The sequence below is a fragment of the Drosophila eugracilis genome, unplaced genomic scaffold, assembly GCF_018153835.1.
Source record: "Drosophila eugracilis isolate 14026-0451.02 unplaced genomic scaffold, ASM1815383v1 contig_90, whole genome shotgun sequence".
Lineage (NCBI taxonomy): Eukaryota > Metazoa > Arthropoda > Insecta > Diptera > Drosophilidae > Drosophila > Drosophila eugracilis.
Window position 1 is genome coordinate 1531199 of NW_024573812.1, and position 18846 is coordinate 1550044.

The 18846-nt window shown below is 39.8% G+C and overlaps 1 protein-coding gene across 5 annotated transcripts; it reads left to right on the forward strand.

Annotated features, from left to right (window-relative positions):
* The first annotated feature begins 37 nt into the window (after positions 1 to 37).
* LOC108106383 (caskin-2) lies at positions 38 to 18646 on the forward strand. Of its 5 annotated transcripts, none has more exons than XM_017213383.1 (6): positions 38 to 649; positions 8835 to 9849; positions 14937 to 15170; positions 15550 to 15786; positions 16108 to 16593; positions 16654 to 18646. In XM_017213383.1, exons 2-6 carry the CDS (start codon positions 8884 to 8886, stop codon positions 17497 to 17499), a joined length of 2769 nt encoding a protein of 922 aa, XP_017068872.1. In that variant the 5' UTR covers positions 38 to 649; positions 8835 to 8883; the 3' UTR covers positions 17500 to 18646. The 5 variants fall into 5 exon arrangements, with proteins under 5 accessions (XP_017068872.1, XP_017068876.1, XP_017068877.1 ...); XM_017213387.1 differs by having other exon boundaries at positions 38 to 465; XM_017213388.1 differs by having other exon boundaries at positions 38 to 413.
* The last annotated feature ends 200 nt before the right edge of the window (positions 18647 to 18846 follow it).

Sequence of the window (18846 nt, forward strand, 5' to 3'; positions counted from 1 at the left end):
ATTTTGAGTGGTATATTTCAAGATTCAGCCCGCAGTAACACTAAGTTTTGTTTTCGTTTTTCCGCTGTTCGGACGTCTGTCGCGGAAACCCGTTAAATTGTCGTTACTTTATAAAAACGAAATAATACACAATTAATACAATTAAAAAAAAGTGCTTACTTTGCTTGAAAATAAACAGTGCTAAATATATTAAAGAAGTTTTAAAATAAAACTCTTGAAATTACCACGAAAGAAAATGGCGGCTCAGCAAACAATAAAGAGCAGTCGCGCCAACAACAACTGAGCAAGAAATTCAGCTTAAAAGAAACCAACGAAAAAAAAATAGCGTCAACATATTTCGTCTGCCTGAAATTAATCTGGTTTTTATGTTTTACTCGCGCGTCGCAGACATAAAATAAAGACAACAACAAACAGTGAGTGTGTGCGTTTTATGCCGTTTGTTTGTCTCCTGTTTTTGTGGAAAAAGTAATAAAAAACGTGAAATTCATTAAGCTACAAAAGCAACAATTACGAGCATTTTACATTGTTTACATTTTGTGTGCCAGCTTTCGTTACGCTTGTGATTTATGTGATTTGTCTAGTGAAAAAGGAGAAGGGGCGGAGAGACCTTAGCCAAAAGCCTGAAAAATAGTTACTTTTAACTAGTTAAGTAAGTTCTTATTACGAGTTTTTTTAATTAACATAAGATTTAAATTAGTTTTTCAAAGCGGCTGACATCTATTGTATTTTTACGGCTTTTTGCACGGGCGACAACTCTTTTCTTCTGTTTTTATTTTGATGCCGCCTTCGTCCTTTGCTGCCAGCGTCGACGTCGGCTTCGCCATCTGTCACTTTTGAGGGTTGCCAGCTGTTTCGCTGCGCCTTTTTGTTAAATGCGGCATCTTCAAGCATCTGCAGGAAATTGGGTTTCATGAAAAAAATAGGAAACAAAAGGAAATGTGGGGAAGGGGCAGTCACGACCGCAGCTGCAGTTGCTTAGGCTTATGTAATTAATAATCCAACACGTGTCTGGCATTTTTAATGACACGTGACAACTCTGGTCGTGAGAAGTGGGGGTGTAATAACAATAACGGCCTCAATTTTATAGCTTTTCTTAATATTATTCCTCTTTTTTTTTTGCATAATTTCCCCCCATTTATTAATTAAAATCAAGAGCTCCGAGTAATTTTTTCCTCTTGCATTTCGGTTGTTATGGCTCAGATTGCGCCATAAAACCCATATAAATCAATAGAAAGCGCAGTACCCACACACACACACTCACACATACATTAACAAAAACCATAACTCACTTGCCATAATAAAACGGGTAAGAGCGAAAGAGAGAGAGGACGAGAGACCGCGCTCAATATGCAGAGATTTGTGTGGGAATCAAATGACTTGATGTCGTTGTCTCCAATGAAGTGTTAGAATAACGATGGGGAAGGGGAGTTGGTCTGTAATAGCTCCACCAAGAGATTAGAAAGAGCGAGAGAGCGGCAGCTGCGCGTTTCTCAAATAGAGTTACCGCTGGAGCCTTCTCTCACTCGCTCGTTCTCTCTCCCCAAAGTGGCTCCATATCTCTCTCTATTTCTCTTATTGGCTTGTGCGGCATGAAAAGTGGTTGTGCTTGGTTTTTGTGCATGTGTGTGTGCTTGCGACTCGGTTTGTTTGTCTTTTCTGTGGCATTCAACGTACAGTGGAACAGATAAGCAGATTATCAATTATTATGCTCTTCCCATCACATTGAACTTCTTACTTTAGAAATATAAGCAATCCAAGTTGAATGATCTATAAAAGCCTATGGCTAGCAAAGTATAGAAATAATATCTTATACAATGTTATCTGTGAGAAAAACTTCTTAAACTAGAGGTTTTATCTTGAAATATAGGTCAGATCAGGAAGCTATTAATATACAAGATACGTACGTCATTAAATTTCATCTGCTTTTCTGTAAATTTGTTTCTAACTTAAGGTGCCCTTAACTTCCTTGACAAACCAAACCTAATATGAATACATGGGTTATCTTAATAATTTTGCTTATAGGACCCACTTCCACTGTACCGAGTGCATTTCCATCGTTGCCAATGGCAACCACTTTAGGGAATAAAGCCTGTGCCTGCTTATTGAAGCTACGCTTTGTTTTCCCATTTCTCTTTCTTTGACATCTTTCCCCCCAGTCCTCTTTCATTCATTTATTAACTAACTAATTTGCCAGGCCCGAAACAAATTGCCCAGTGGAATTGTTATTGTTTCAATTGCAACAAATTGGCCGCTGAGAAAAATGGTTTTCTCTCCTTGAAAGAGAGAGAGAGAGAGAGCGGGAAAAACAAGTACAAGTTGCGCACTTGCTCTCTTTTGGAGCATTGACTCTCTCGGCTGGAGCTCTCTCTCTCACTGACAACTTCGAGGACTCCGGACTCCAATCGGATTTTTACGGACCTGGCTTTAATGCTCGAATGCTGGAGCCGCGTTTCAATACGCTTTGGCTTGCGGTCGTCGGCGCTTCTCTTTTTTTTCGGGCTCCTCTCGTTCGAAGTCTCCGATTCTCCAATTCTCAACATACAGCTACTTTTCTGCTCGGTATACGCTCGCGCGCGTATGTGTGTGTGTGTGTGCGTGTGTTGGTGTTAACGTAAAAAGAAATTTTTGCACAGCATTTTTCATATGAAAAATCAATTGCTAACCCGGTGAAATCCCCAGTTAATGTGAATTTCAAGTGTCATCATTGGGTTTTCATAGAAATCTCGAAGAAATTCATCGTTTTACCATGGTAATTTACATATTTTTTGCACAGTTGTTCTGCAAAATCCTACGCATGTGCCTATGTGTGCGTGTGTGTGTGTGACTACGTTTTGTAGTGTGTGTGTGCGTAGTAGTAAGCCGCATACGATTTTTCGGCGAATAAAAAAAAAATTTGTAGGCGGTGGGCGGGGCAAAAAGGCAAGTGGCTCAAAAACGTCTCAAAAAGTTCAATGTAGCTGTAAAACGCCTGGCACTGCCCTCCATTATTCATGGCTACACCGAGAAAAAGAGCATTTTAGGGAAATTAATAGGGGAAAGACGGTCAATGAGATGGGATTTATAATAGTAAGGATATCAAGAGCACTAAATATGTATCTTTTTATCTTACTTTGGTTAACTTGTATTTTTTAATATCATGGTTTCTGGATAACTTTCTATCTTATTACATATTTTCCTATATGTCTTACATATATTGTCCTTACTGTTTGTTAAAGATGAAAATATCATTGTGTTCCAGATAGATCTTCACATATTATCTAGCTACTAAAAGGACCAATGTACGAAAATCGCCAACCTCTTTATCCTTGTAAAATATGTGTCCACTAGTTCACTGTAAGGTCATGTCTTGTCTTGTATTGTCTTCTTTGACATTATAAGTGTCTAATAAAACTTGAAATATATCCACATTTTTTCTGTGTACCACCTACTTGTCTCCCTCCGCCCCCCTTTGTACCCCGCTCTCGCCTTTCTTCGTCATGTCTTGTAACTGCTTTTGTCTGCACTCATTGCTCGCCTTACAACTTGTTTGCCCCTTTCTTCTTGACCAAAAAAAAAAAAGAAAAGAAAAAAATATCTACAAAAAGAAGGAATTGATGGCCGCTTTTGGTACGACTTCGAGTATATTTCTCTACGTGCCTGTCCGCCGTATTTGGTCCGTCTCTGTTTTCTGTGTCTTTATTTTTCCTGTACTGTACTATATGCCATATGCGCAACGCAATGTCGTCTTCGTTTGCATTAACCGTTAAACTGCACGTAAGTTATCCGTCCGTCTGTCTGTTTGTCCGCTTTACCACCCGCCCGCCCACACTTTTGACACATCTTCAGTGCTGCATTTTCCTCCTACGAGCTTTATTCCCGCTCCTTCAAAAACATCGACCATAAAAGGGTACTACGAGGTATATCGGGTTATACTATATGTGTGGAATTCGTAGCGTGATTTACGGATTGGGTTTGGGGGGATACTACCAATTCTAATGGAATATGTCCGCCTAATTTGGCCATTACTATTGGAACATGTGCGTTATTGATTTTGGGCAATAGAAAATGAGAATGGAGATGGGGTGGAGTTCGCCATTAGGCCATCAATTATTCATGGGCCTCTTTCAAAGAAGATGAACTTTGAAAATGGCAGATAATTGCAAAAGGATATATTGAAAATGGCATTTAATTAGAGCAATCAAGCAAGTTAAATATCAAGCTCCACGAAGACTTTGAAGTTGACTTGGCGATAATTGAAAAAAGTAATTGCATAGTGAATATTTCATTTGCCTCTTTGTTGGGTTTTCATTACAATATTGATTTTTAACTGTCCTTAAATATCGTTTATTTATAGGGTAGCAGTACAGCTCCCTCAATGCTCCTTATTGCATTTTACTTCATATAGCTGTTATGGCGCTGTTTTTGCCTGTTCTTGGCGTTTGCCTGAAACCTGAAACAAAACGCAGAGACAATGCACAAGCAGCAGCAGCAGCAGCAACAACAACAACACCAGCAACAGCAGCGACAACTCCCTTTTACAGGCAAAACAAGTTTTGGCTGCCTCTGGCCATTTATTGTTGCTGGAGTTTCGAGTTGGAGTCGGAGTCGGAGCTTGTGGTTACTGCTGCTTGTCTCTGCGCTTTGCAAGATCAACATCTCGAGCTATCGACAGGCTTTGTGGCAAAGAGATGGTAAAGTTTTTAGGCGGCAGGGAATCACAGAGCAGGCAGCAAGCAAGCAGCATCATCGACACCATCTTTTGTGCGGTTGTTGGTTGTTGTCGCTCCACGTTTATTGTGGTTGTTGCACAGCGGAAAAAAATTAACTAAACGGAAACCACATTGTAAACTTTTTACGACTTTTATTTCTTGAAGAAAATCAAAAGAATCTAAAGTTAAGATTATTGTAGAGCTTAAAAGACAGGCTTTTCTTTACTAAAATGATTCTAATTTTCGACGGATTTTCTATTGCAAGGTCACACTGCCTTTCTATGTGCAACAGTTAAACACGCAGTTTTCGATTGAATGAAATGAACACATTTTCGAAGAATCATATTTCTATATTTAATATTTAAGTAAGCCAATAGTGTATGATATTTGGTAATACTTTAAAATATTTTCCCAATTTACCTCAGAATCGAACTATTCGATGACCTTTTTTCTCTCTGTGCTTGTAGCTTTCTTTCTTTTTGTTTGCCTTGACAAAATATTCTACTAAGTACAAAACCTTTTTTTTTAACTTGAGACCCGGGCGTGGTAAACACGAATAAAGTACGTCCGAACTTTGTCCATTGCATTTCGGGCAAAATAAAGGAAAATAAAAGGCAGTATACAAAAAAAAAAGAAGGGAAAATGCTAGTGAAAGAGTAAAAAAAAGTTGTCATATGCAAAGTACCCGCAGCTGATAAATAAGAAGCAGAGTCGGCCAACCTTTTGTTGTCAATAATGAAGTGTTGGCCGACTGAACTACGGGTAGTGTGAGGGTGGTGTTATTATTTTCAGATGGAGTGGAAATAAGGGGGGAGACCTTTATCTATCTGGCTTAATGACACCAGCACACACACACACTCTCACTAGCAGCAGCGTTAATAAACATGAGATTGAGATGCGCCTCATTTGATGCCAACCTCCTATGGGTCTCTAGATATCGCACTATATGCCATCTGGTAGGGGATGGGTTGGTGAGTTATTCAGTGGGTGGATGGGTGGGTGAGTGTACTACTGACTGAGCTGGCCGTTCTGGTGATAGATTGGCCGTGTTACCGTTTGCCATTTTATTGCGCTCCATTTGGCTGATTACTCATGCCAGTAAACTTTAACGGCTCTCGACAGCGACAAAAACGCTATGAAAGAGAAGAAAACGAGCCACTAAATGGGGCGAATCTAGCGAAGATTAAATACGCTATTTCTGAGTTGACTTTTGGGTTGCAGGCTAAAGAATATATTTGTATAATATCAAATAACTAGCTTCCATGGGTTAACCATTGCAATTCCTATCTAAATTTGTATATAAGATGAAAGGTTTCAAAGTGTAAGTAATTAACTTATTAAAAACTATTATCTAAGTGGTATAGATACTATTTAACACTTTAAAAATGAGTAACATGAAAAATAAAGACTTATTTGAATTTAATTTTACGTTTGTAAATGTTATTTAGTTCGTTTTCATAATATTGTACTGATCCAAGAGTAGTTACCAATTGAATATACTTTTCATTACAACTTTTTCTCTAAAAGAGTATAAAGATTGCGGTCATTTTGTATCAGATTTATCAGTTTTTCCCTTCCACCCTCTCTTTTGTATCTGTGGGCTTCAATGTGTTGAGAGCACTGGTGTAACCATAATTATTTTTAGTTGCTCAGCGTTTTTGCTGCCGACTTCAAAACCGCAACTCCGCTTCATTGTACATCTATCGTTAAGTATGTATGTGTGTGTGTGTTGTGTGGATATGTGATTGTGTGTGTGTGTGTGTGTGACAATCAATAAATCTTTCAGCCTGTTGGCCTCCCAGCCACCCAGCAACCCTCCCCGCCCATCGGCTATTTCCCTTTTGTATTTATGTATTTGCCAACACCCAAAAGGTCCCAAGCCTCCAACTGCATTTCCAATCAGTTTTTATGCTGCACACAGTGAACACTCGCCAGGGGAGAACCCCTCTCAATAGATTCCAAATTGATTTCGATTTTATATCCACACTTTTGAGCCAAAGCCAAAGCATTCGCCGAGCATGCAAGACAGGGCAAGTGTTATGCTCATTACGATTACTCACCACCCACTATAATGGCAAGGCACTGAAAGAAAAACATGAACAGTTGTTATTTGTTAGTTATTTTTAGAAAATATTAAGTTTTTGATGTTAGAAATAAGGGTAATTTGTATAGGTTTTGATCTAATTTAAAACATTTTTATCTGTGAGAGTTAAATCAAAGTTGGTGGATTTTGGATTCATTGAAGTTCGAATCTTTCTGATCATAATTTCTTAATTAGATAAATACTCTTTTTATTTTTAACAAGTTTCAATCATCATCTTAAAGATTTTAAACATTTGTAAAAATTATTATAATTCCCAGCGGTTTTGCTAACCCATTTGTTTGATGTTTTTTCTCTGCACATTATTGCATCGCCCCAACTCCCTCCCGCTTAATAAAAGAGAGTGTGGGTGGGGAGGGAGGCTTGCCTGTTTCATGTTTGCAATTAAACTTACAGCTCCTAACAACAATGGTAGCTCATAAAATGGGATAACAAAAACAGGGTAAAAAATAAAGACAAAAATTAAAAAAAGGAAAAATGAAAAAAAACTGCAATGCCGGCCGCATGAAACGGTTCAACAACATCTGGTGGGTGGGTGGTTTTTTGGTATATGAAGGGAGGGGAGTAGAGGGTTGTGGCAGGGTAAGCGGTGGTTGGGTGGGTGCAGCTCGTGTGGGCCGCAAAACAACACAATACACGACAGAGAAACCGCAACCCACATTTGCTGCTGCAGTTGATATACTACCCTACTACGCGAAAACTCCACAGTTGCTCTCTAAATCTCTCTCTTTTTGAGAGAGCTAGTGGGAGAGAATATTCTCTCTTTGGGGTTTTTCGCAACGGTTGCAGTTTTTCCTTTTTTTTCCGGCACGTCGCATACATAAAAATTCATTAAAAGGCAGCTTGTAAATGAGATTTACTACTGCCACCGTTATGCGTTTTTTAGTTTTTGCTACGTTTTTCCTGCATTTTCCTGCCGCAACCCACACATAAACACACACACATTTTTTTGGATGGAGGGGGAGAGGGTAAACCTCATTCGGATTATGACACCTGGCGCTTTGGTTTTTTGCTCGCCGGCCGGGCAGCGAGTTTCCAATCGAACAGGTGGCCCCACCAAGTTATCGATAGTCCAAGCGGCATTTGCAACTGCAGCCTTTTGAGATCCAAATTACTCGAGTTTTTTTTTTCGTAGCTAAGACTTACTTTGTAAGCGAATTGCCAGGAAATAGCTGCTGCAGCTTTGGCTGCTTTTTATTGTTTCCCCGTAAATCGGGCGGCTTTATTATTGCGCCCTGCTGCTAATGACATGTTGAGGGCTTCGTTCGTGACTTTCTGCCAGATTTCGCTCGTCCGAGGCCTGCCCGTGCATTTTTCGAGTGTATTATGACGCTGCCGACTAGACAGCAGCAACAGCAGTAGCGGCAGCAGCTGCCCTGCCCCCCATTTTCGAACCACAAAATGCAGTCAACGAACTTTGACACAGCTCGTGCCGCAGCCAAAGCCTCACAGTCCTCGCCCTTTAACAGGGACTCGCCCTGCTTCTCTCTCTCTCTCTCTTTCTCAGCTGCTTAGAACACGTCCATTGGTGTTTGTTTTTGGGGGCATCAAGGGCGTATCAGGCGGGCATGTCTGCATCTAGGCAAATTTATTAGAAAATGTTTCTGTTTCTGATTAAATACAGACCAAAAATGTCTACTAAAGATTTATATTAAAGAAGGTATTTGATTAATTTATAATTTTGAATCAAAGGGTACACCCCCTGTCGCCACCTTTAGAGTTGACAGCTTTTTTTGTGAATGAAAAGTGTAACACGATGCAGTGGAGTAGATAAATGGGTGAAGGAATGGAAGGGGGAATAAGGCCTAAAAACCGGAGGCTGGGAGAGCATCGGAGAACCCGTGGCGCAGTTTATTGACTCGCTGCCGCATCGCCGAGTAAACAGAGTGTTATGAGCCCTATTTTTAGAGTAGAACATCAAAATTGTCTATGACCAATTATGCAGATTTCTTGTTTTCTGGCACACACATCTGGCGGACACATTTGCCTAACTGCAGTACTGATTTTCCCATGTTTTTTCTTTTCGTGTGTGTTTTTTTCAACAGGAGTCGGCGAAGATACGGCCCAGGCGGCCAGTAGAGGCCCATAATAATCATGCATCGTTCGCTGAAGCCGCATGCATCTACCGCACAGGCTAAGAAGGTGCAACCGCCAACGATACCAGGGGATACGCCGCAGGACTTGCATCATTATCAGCAGCCGCAGCTTCACCAGCAACACCATCATCACCATCCCAGTCACCAGCCGCTGATACCGCTCTATCGGCTAAGCGGACCACTGCGACATCACCAGAATCACCAGGCGGACGATGGGATCAGCATGAGCGGCAGCAGTATCGTTTCGTCGCCCTCGCTGGAGGAGGGTGGCTTCAACTTGCCCCGGGAGACGAGTGTGGCTCTTCGTTTGAAGGATGAAGTGGGTGGCCCAGCGGTAACTTCATCACCTGGCGGAGGAGGAAGTGGTGGTGGAGCCTCGGTGGTTGGTGGAGTACCACCACCAGGAGCTGGAAAACCAGGAGTTGCCATGGTACCGCCACCACCCGTTTTCTGTGCCACACTGCGCGAACCGCTAACCCACAAAGCGGCCGTTTACTATCATCAGCAGCTGGCCCTGCAGGAGGATCAGGGCATCGATTTGACCCAATCGCCTGGTCGCGATTCCCCAGGCTCTTCTTCGGGCTCGGCGGGCTCTGGATCTCGTCATAGTACCGCCAGTTTGGATTCGGGTCGAGCTTCCTCATACCTGACAGGTGTTTCCTCGTCGGGCGCTTCGATTCGGGCACCGCTTTCTTCGCCGCGCTGCAGTTCCGTGAGCTCGTGCTCCATTGGCAGTGTGGATCGGCAGCGGAACGATGAACTGATCATCGACTGGCTGCTGGAGATGAAGCACGAGGAGTACGCTCAGCTGTTCATCGCCGCGGGCTACGATCTGCCCACCATTGCGCGCATGACGCCCGAGGATCTCACCGCCATTGGCATTAAAAATCCGCATCATCGGGAGAGGATCAAGCAGCGGATCGACAAGCTACAGGTGCTCGACAATTTGCCGCATTTTGTGCCGGTAAGTAAAATTTCAATTAGAGTTAAAGAAAATAATGTTGAATTGAAGGAACCATATAAATCAGTAAAACTATATAGTATTTCCTGGTTGTTAAGTAGAAGAATTTTCTGGAATCATAAACTAACTTTATCTCTGTGCAATAAAGTCTGGAGTTCCGGAGAAATATCTCTATTTGTTAGCACGCCCGTAAATATTTGCCTATCTAATCAGTACAGAACCAGTTCAGCTCGTGATGCACTATATGGTACAGTAGAGACTTTTAGGCGGAAATCTAAAGAAGATTTTGCTATGTGAGAAGTTAGTAAAGTACAATTTGAAAGGTTATTAAGAAAAAGAGAGAAACTTCTTTAAAAAGGCATTATCTAACGTTTTACTAGAAATAAAGTTTCAGATTGCTCAAACTTATAAAGTAGTTCATGGATTACCTTCAAAATTCGAAAATTTTTGTATGCGATTGATACATTAAATATCAATAATTTAATACTAAAGTTTTAAAAGGTCAAAAGTAATACAATTTTAAAGCTTAAAAAGCTATATAAAAAAGCAACAATGAAAGAAAAAGTATACCTTGCTGCCATTTGAAAGGAAATAAGTTATTAACGATCTAAAGTTGGAAAACAATAAAGATTAAAAGCCAACTATTGCCTGGGTCAGCGATCAACTACTGTGAACGTTGGCCTGCAATCACGTAGAGCAACTTATTTAGTCATTGTTAACATAGATAGACTCTCACACACATACACACCTAGCTGCAAGCTTGGCAAATTGCCATATTGGCATTAATTGTGGCCGGCAACACCCTTTTCTCTCTCTCTCTCTCTCTATCTCTCTTACCCTGCTTGCTTGTTTAGTTACCGGCTTATCTTTTATATTTCATTAAATAAGCATTTGCAAAAAACAAAAAGCAAAAAACGAGAGGAAAGAGCTAAGGAAATAAACTTGTTTCCCACATGCGAAAGAGATAAAGAGAACTTAAAACAGCGCCGTCAGCGAAAATTGTTTCTTTTTTTTTTTTAATTTATTAATTGTTAATGAAAGAATTTCATTTAGTATGCACACATTAATTCCCATCAACAATTCATTAAAAACACGACGAGAGCAAAGTGAATAAATATCGAAAAATTAAAAGTCCGTTCGTGTGGATTTCTGTTCGGTGACATTAAGTTGAACTTGGAATAGCACCAGCAGCAGCAGCAGCAACCTGCTCCATCGCAGATAATTGCTCTCCGGTTCGAAGCTGATCATTAGCCAATCGATCTGACAGATCAAGGTTCCAGCTGAATGACTAAGATGATGGCCAACAATGCTACATTCAGTGAAATTCCATTCAAAGTTGAGTTTTTAGCTGCGGAAATAATAGATTTGAATGGATTTATGTGGGGGTTAACAAACTGTTTGAGAAGTACAAAATCTGATATAATTCGCTTTGAATTTGCATTATTTCCGTTTTTAAATTGGTTTTAGATCTAGATTTTTATTAATATCCGTTTGAAAACGAAAAAAAGAAACTTTGTTTTAGTTTAAACTAAAAAATAGTAAAACTTTATATTATTTATCGTTATTATTAATCAATTTCTTAAAAAAATGCTTATTTGTCATGCCTTTGTGTCTATATCACCCCTTAAACTTCCGTACTTGTAGCAAATTTTACCCTACCCCATATAACTGCACTAAATTTAGTACGTGACTTACAAAATGCAACCACCTGAGGTCTTATCAATATGCATTTCACGTTTTAGCCCTAAACAATGCTTTCGAATCGAATGACTAACCCCGAATAAAATCAACATCTGGAAATGCATACAAAATAAGAAGTGAAACATCGGTTCAGAGTTCACAAGCTTGACCAACATAATTATTCCGAATTTTAAGCTCTAACTTGAAAAAGAAACCAAGTCAATGTTGTGGTGTCTTTGAACAACAAATGCTCCAAAAATACCTACATAAATTAACATTAATTGTTTGGCTATATATAAGGTGTATATGTATACCATCTCTTGGCATGAGTTCCACATTTACACCGGGCATTCCAGAGCCGATTAACACCCATTGGCCATAATCTTCAACTTCAACTGCAGCTTCAACTGATTCATTTCGTCAATATGTATGTACATACTCGTACATATTTAACTATATAGCTGGTTAACTGCATTCCCCGCCCACTTGGCCATATTGCAGCGCGCCCACCTGCCAGCGCAGCGAATACAGAAAAGTATCATTTATCGCTTTTATTGATCATTCAACGGACTTCAAATTTGTGCCACATTCCTTCCATTCGATTTCGGTTAATTGCTGGTTTTTCTCCAACTAATAACCTACGTTTTAGTGTTTCATTATCGCACCGCCTCAAAATCTTTAGCTATGCCTTTTAACTGCAATTTTTCAAATTAGAAATGACCTCAACTTTTGTTTTTCTCGGCTGTTGTTTTTTTTCACAGACGGTTTTGTATTTCAGTTGAAAAATGCGCCATAATATTTTTTCATAGCTTTGTAGAATTTTTGCGCTTTTTGTTATTTAGCATTCCATTTTTTTTGGTTGTGTTTTCTGTTTATATAACGCGCCGTGACTGTTTTCGCAAGTTAACCAAGTTTTGTGGTCGAGTTACCGGTATTGTTGTCGTTCTTTATCGCTCCATTCGATATTTCTTATTTGTTGATCTTGGGCGAGACACTCTTTGTCTTTTGGGGTGCGGTTGGAGAGATATTAAGCACTGCGGAAATATGTTTTTAAAACGATTTTATCTTTAAATATAACAAGAATAATATATAGAGTCGTATAATTAACAACTTATATAAAAGAAACTTACTGATGATCATGATAGATCTCGGGATGTGGGATTATAAGATCAGTCATAAGATATTTTTATATATATTTTGAAAAACAAATCCTTAAATATGTTATAAAGAAATCTTTAAAGCAAAAGTCTTATAAAAATACACAAATATAACAAAATGTCTTGGATTATATGATATATCCACATAAGCTTTAAGCCTCTTTAACAGCCACATTTTTAGTGATAGACATCTCTCAACTAAAGACAAACTATTTATTTTTCCAATTCCCACCAGCATACCAAATTTTCTAACAATCAGAAACGTATTTCTGTATGATATAGCCTTGATACCACATTTTCACTTTTTCTTACTTGATTTTCTCACTCTCCTAGAGACAAATTGTTGTTTTTTTTAAATCCCTATTGATCATAAAACTTCTTCGATATAATATAGATTTTTTTAAAAAAATATTTTTTACCGTGCACTTTTACTTACATCACCCATAACGAGAGGCTTGAAGAAAAACAGAGCTGGCTTCGTCGCTCATTAGCCAACATTCTACAGTCTCTCGACGCTTTCTTTTTTCGCATTTCGTCTTTATCTCAGCGAAAAAGGAAATAAAGCGAAATACCTTAAAAGCGAGATGGCGAAGGAAAAGGAAAAGGTTATTAAACGGTCGCCAATCTCCGTTTTCGAGCCCGCAATCAACGAACGACCTTGAGGGTCATAAGGCGCTGATGTTGCCGTATTTTTTTTCTTAATATTATTCTCGGGCTCCGTTAGTAGACTCCAAAATGCTTTTTGGTTTTCAAACTGACGCATTCGCTTCAAACTTTTTCTATTTTTTTTATTTTTTTGTACATAGTACGTACAGTTGTTTTTTTGTCTTTTGGTCAACGATTTGCTTTTGAAAAACCAGTTTTAGTTTTTTGTTTCGCCTGCTCTAATGATGGCTGCCGCCGCGCTGCTGTTTAGTGTCATACCATATGCTACCTGCTAATGGATTTCGGAGAAGCGAACTCAAAGTGAAGCCACCAAAGCACCAAAAACAAAATTGTTATTTAGATAAATATTTTGTTAAAGTCTTAGTCAAATGTATATGTGTCGTGCCTGCTGGAGATCATCGCTGGAGGATGGAGGATTTCGATTAGCATATGAAGTTATAGTGTATGCAGGCTTATTATTATAATGCCTTGGTGTGACATTCACTTTGGAGTTTGTAAGGCAAACACAGACATTATTTTAATACTCGTTGAAGTGGCATTCCCCAGTAGAGAGTTCCCTGAAACAACAAGTAACGAGCGTTGTAAAATATTCTCATGTTTACTTTACAACAGAGAGGAATAATTTGGTTTTTCGTGATCATATCAATTTGACATTGAAAAAGGAATTCTATTACTGAAAAGTATAGGGAACAAATCTAATCCAACAGTTGTCCATGAATTTCGAAGAAAACAAAAAGAGAACTAATTGGATTATTGGTTTAAGGGAGGGAAATGACCTATAAATTTTCTGAAAACTTTGTAGAATAAGGAAATATATTGAAATATGTGTAAAAATATAAGAAAAAAGCCTGTAACGTACAAATATAGCTTTTAAACTTTTCCATAACTCATAAAACATTCTCCCAATCACAAGTTTTCAATGAAAATTTTCCAATCGCGCGACGCTCCCAGCAATCACATCATATTTTCGCAGAAGACAAGACGTTTAATTAAATTGAAATCAACAGCAATTTAGTTGCCGAAATAGCAGACACCCATAAGGCTTCCCAAAAAAAGAAAAACCAGAAAAAAAACTGATTAACACATCGTGTACATAAAGTATCAAAAAAAAAAAAGCTTTACACGCATTGAAGTTAACGATTTTCGACTGCATCTTATGCGTGTATGTGTGTTTATCTACGGGGTATATAGCGACTTTTGGTTATGAGCTGTGTTGGCCTGCTACCGTTTAATGACGACAGCAACGAGTTTTGGCTTTTATTCGTTTCTTTATGCCTGTGCTTTGACGCGATTTATGTCATATCTTATCAATTACAACTGATTAGAGCTGCAACGACGACGAGCGACGGACGTGTAGGCTCATCATGAGAGACACCAACCAGCCATATATGTTAACCCAACCCATCCAATTCCCCCCCTTATCAGCGGGGTCTGAACTAGTTCATGGACAATTTGTAGTCTGTAGCTGATCTGTGTTCCCTTCTACTCAGACATGAATCAAAAGCGATTAGCTTGGCTACCATAAAATCTAACGATAATGGATGACGTCTCAATTTCAAATCTCCCTCTTTTTTCTCGTATTTCCAGGGATCTATTGAGGAATGGCTGCAGCTGTTGCGTCTGGAGGAGTATATTCAGCCATTATTGGAGCAGAACTATAAGACGGTGCGCGACGTAACCCAAGTAACTTGGGAGGATCTCGAGGACATTGGCATTGTCAAGTTGGGTCATCAGAAGAAGATCCTGCTGGCTATTAAGCGGGTGAAGGACATCATTAGCGGAAAGTGGAATCCAGGTGGCACCAATGCCTACCAACAGCAGGTAAGAAAGGGGTTTTATAAAAAGGGAATGTTTATGAAACAAAAGGAAAGGCAAGAAAGAGTTGTCTTTATAATCCAAGCTATTTATAAACCAAATGACCTCAAAAAATGGTCTTTGCTGTTCGAAATTTAAGAAAGAAAGTATTACTTTTTCCACTTTATAATTTCAAAGATTTTTACACAAATTACTTATTAAGATTTTGGTTTAATTAACCTTATCTAATATTTTTGGTATTTCCCCTCTTTTATGTAATAAAATACCATAAATTATTGCCATTTAAGTTAATTTGTTTTTAATTTCTTCACTAATTTGTTTTCGTTTCTGTTTTGCTCTCCTTGTTTTTTATGATTTCCCTTAACCAAATGATGACCAACTTAAGGAGTACCAACGGAAGCCATGGCAATTCAATGTGCCCATACCAAGTACGCCATCCTATGTGCCAACCACTCGCGTCTCGTGGGACGACACGAAAATCTACGCCACCAGCAGTGTGTTGAATGCCACTGCCCCGCCTGGGAGCAGCTGCCTGAACAGCAGCCTAACCAATGGAGATGCCTACTACTGCACGGGCAGCAATCATGAGTGTTGCTCGGGCAACGATGTGGTGCTCATTAAGGTGGGCACTTGGTCCTCGAAAGTTAAAAAGCTCAACAGCTCGTTGGCCTTGAACTTTTGAGTACCTCATAAACATCCTAGGTTAAGGATAAAGTTTTGCAACGCCAGCATATGTCATGGAACATCGTTGATTTATTTAGATTTCTTTAATTTTTTCTGTGAGCCTTTTAATACTGATTTAAATGTTGTAAAGATATTTTATTTATTAGAAATTTGATTTCCGTTTTAAAACATAAGATTAATCTGCAAAACTTTCATAAAAGTCATCTCATTAATTTCAAAAAGTTACACCTTATAACGAGCCTCTCATCGTTTTCCACAGGTGCGCCAGCCGCGCGGTAAGAGCCTGGAATCGTTGGAGGACATCCACGACAACAGCACGCGCAGCCATCTGACCTTCAGCCATTACACGACCACGGACTACGGCCACTTTGGTCCGCCCACAACGGCAGCAGCTGCGGCTGCAATGGCCGCGGCCACACTTCAACAGCAGCAGCAACATCACCACCAACAGCAGCTGCTCCATCAGCAACAACAGCAGGCCGCTGCTGCCGCCCGACTGCTGGGCAGCAATCCGCCAGGCATTGGATGGCGACGGTCCTATGACGACGGCGACATCACACCCACCAACGATGCTACAAGGGAGCTACTCTACGAGCAGGAAGGCGGTGGCACCCTGCCACGCCAGCAGAGAGGAATTCTGCAACGAGCGGTGCTGAATACGATGCCACCATTGGAGCACCATCACTATATGAATGCGGCAGCAGCAGCGGAGTATGGAGCGGCTAGCGGTGTGGAAGGAGGAGCGGTAAGATTGGGTGTTATGGGTCATATTGGATCTAAGGCTAATCCTTCTATCTTTTTACAGACTTATATGAGCGGAAGTCCTTTGACGGGCAAGAAGATAGCTCCAGAGCCACCTAGACGCCACTGCAGCATACGCAACTCCCGAACGCTGAGCGGAGAAGGAGTGCCATCGGGATCGGTTGCGCAGGCGCATCAACAGGGAGCTCAACAGCAGCCACAAGCGCCGCACATGTTCTACGGCCACACGGCGCAGCATTGGCAGCAACAGCAGGCAGGGGCGGGAAGTAGTCAGCAGCCCATCTATGCAAACTATGCCACCATTCAGCAGACCACGGCGGAGATACACTGCGAGAAATATCACGACAATAAGTCGACTTCCAGCATCGATTCTATTGACACGATACCCTTTGCCAACGAGAACACAGGGACGATCAAGCAGCGTCTGCTCAACCGCCAGGAGCTGCAGGGCGGGGCAGTGGGCACAAACAATGCTCCCGGCGGCCATCCCGCCCATTTACACTCCTCCAGTTCGAGTTCCAGCTCCTCCTCCACGAACACCATTGCAAACATAGCGCATTCGTTCCATTCGCTGAAATCTTCCAGTTCGCTGCACGATGCTACGTTGGCGCGGAGTGAAAGCATGGGCAGCACGGCCAGCGGTGGAAGTGCCCTGCACCTGCGTTCACCCACTTTGGATATGTCCAATCCTGGAGGATCAGCCGTGGTTGAGCCAATAAATTCACCGGAATCGGCAGCTCCAGCAGTGCCCATGAACACAGGCGTTCCGCCAAAAGTTTCGGTGAACGTTCTAAACGACATTGGCAATATGCTGGCCAATCTCACGGACGAGCTGGACGCCATGCTTGAGGAGGAGAAGCGAGTGGGCCTCAACATAGACAGTGAATAAATCTCCAATCAAACAACAAATCGTAGTGTAGCTGAATTTTCCGGTAGAAGTTGAGTGGTGTATCTTGTAATGTTTTTTATGTACTTCAACTTAATTAAGTTCAACTTGTTTTTGTATTTTTTATTCCAATTGCGTAGGAGGAAGCATTCGCGTTTAGTTGTCTTTTCTATCATTTCGATTTACACATTGTGTAGTAAAAAAAAAACGTAAACTAAAACTGAAAAGCTTTCGACGAACCATGTATACTTTTGTACTTTTCCCAAACTCTCTCGTCCCATTCCCATAAGAAAATATGAGTGTTAACAATACAAAATGAAAATATCCAAGTAAACGAAGGAGAAGAATGGTAAATGAAGCGCAACATGCATATATGCAGAACTTGCATAGTTATTATATAGCATAAAATATATATAATTCTATATATAAATAAATATTTAAACGAAATCATTTATATGGACAAGTATTTAGTGGTTTGATACTATACGACAGAGAAAAGCAAGAAATGAACCACGCGGCACCCTCTTAAACACACACTACAAATCAGAAAAGAACTACTAGAAATCCCCTTCAGACAATTTCAAATTGCATTTATCTATAATTTGTACTTTTTATTTCATTTAAAAATTTTTTGAATCAGCCTGCACAGACATATTTCTGTTTGTTACGATTACAACTGAAATCAAACTATATATGAATGAATGTATAATTAAGTGTTATTCCATACAAAGTAAAAAAAGATGCATTATATAAAATATAAATCTTATATTAGCGGTTAATTAAGAAAGCAAGAAAAGAAAGTGGAAAACGAATCCATCTTTATAAATTATGTTTAATCGGGCATTAATGCTGAATTCCGTGGTATACTCTTGAATTGCCTTCTTCTTTATAATTTACACAAATAAAAAATTAATTAGTAAAAATTTTGATTTTGAGAGCATTTTTGAGTTTCTTGTTAATTGCGCTCATTTCAAAATTTGTTTGGTGCGCATATCATTAGAGGAAATTGGAGTATTCGATTAAAAACGCATATAAGGAAAAAAGTAAAAGAATTAAATACAAATAAAATCACAAACATGTAAAGCACATAATGGGCAAAACAAAAATGATAAAAAAAAAACAACAAATAAAATAAACTTTCATAGTAAAATATTGAGAATTTTCGAATATTCTTCTGTTAACATAGGCGGGTTTGAATCTGAGATAACCTTATCAACGTTGCCCACCGTGTCTTCGAGCCATAGCTATATCTATCCAAGTTATCCACCACGGTTAGGCTGACTAGCTATTTTGTAGCTAATAATCGAAGGTATTTTGGGTTGGAATATGTATATATAATATTCTTGTTGT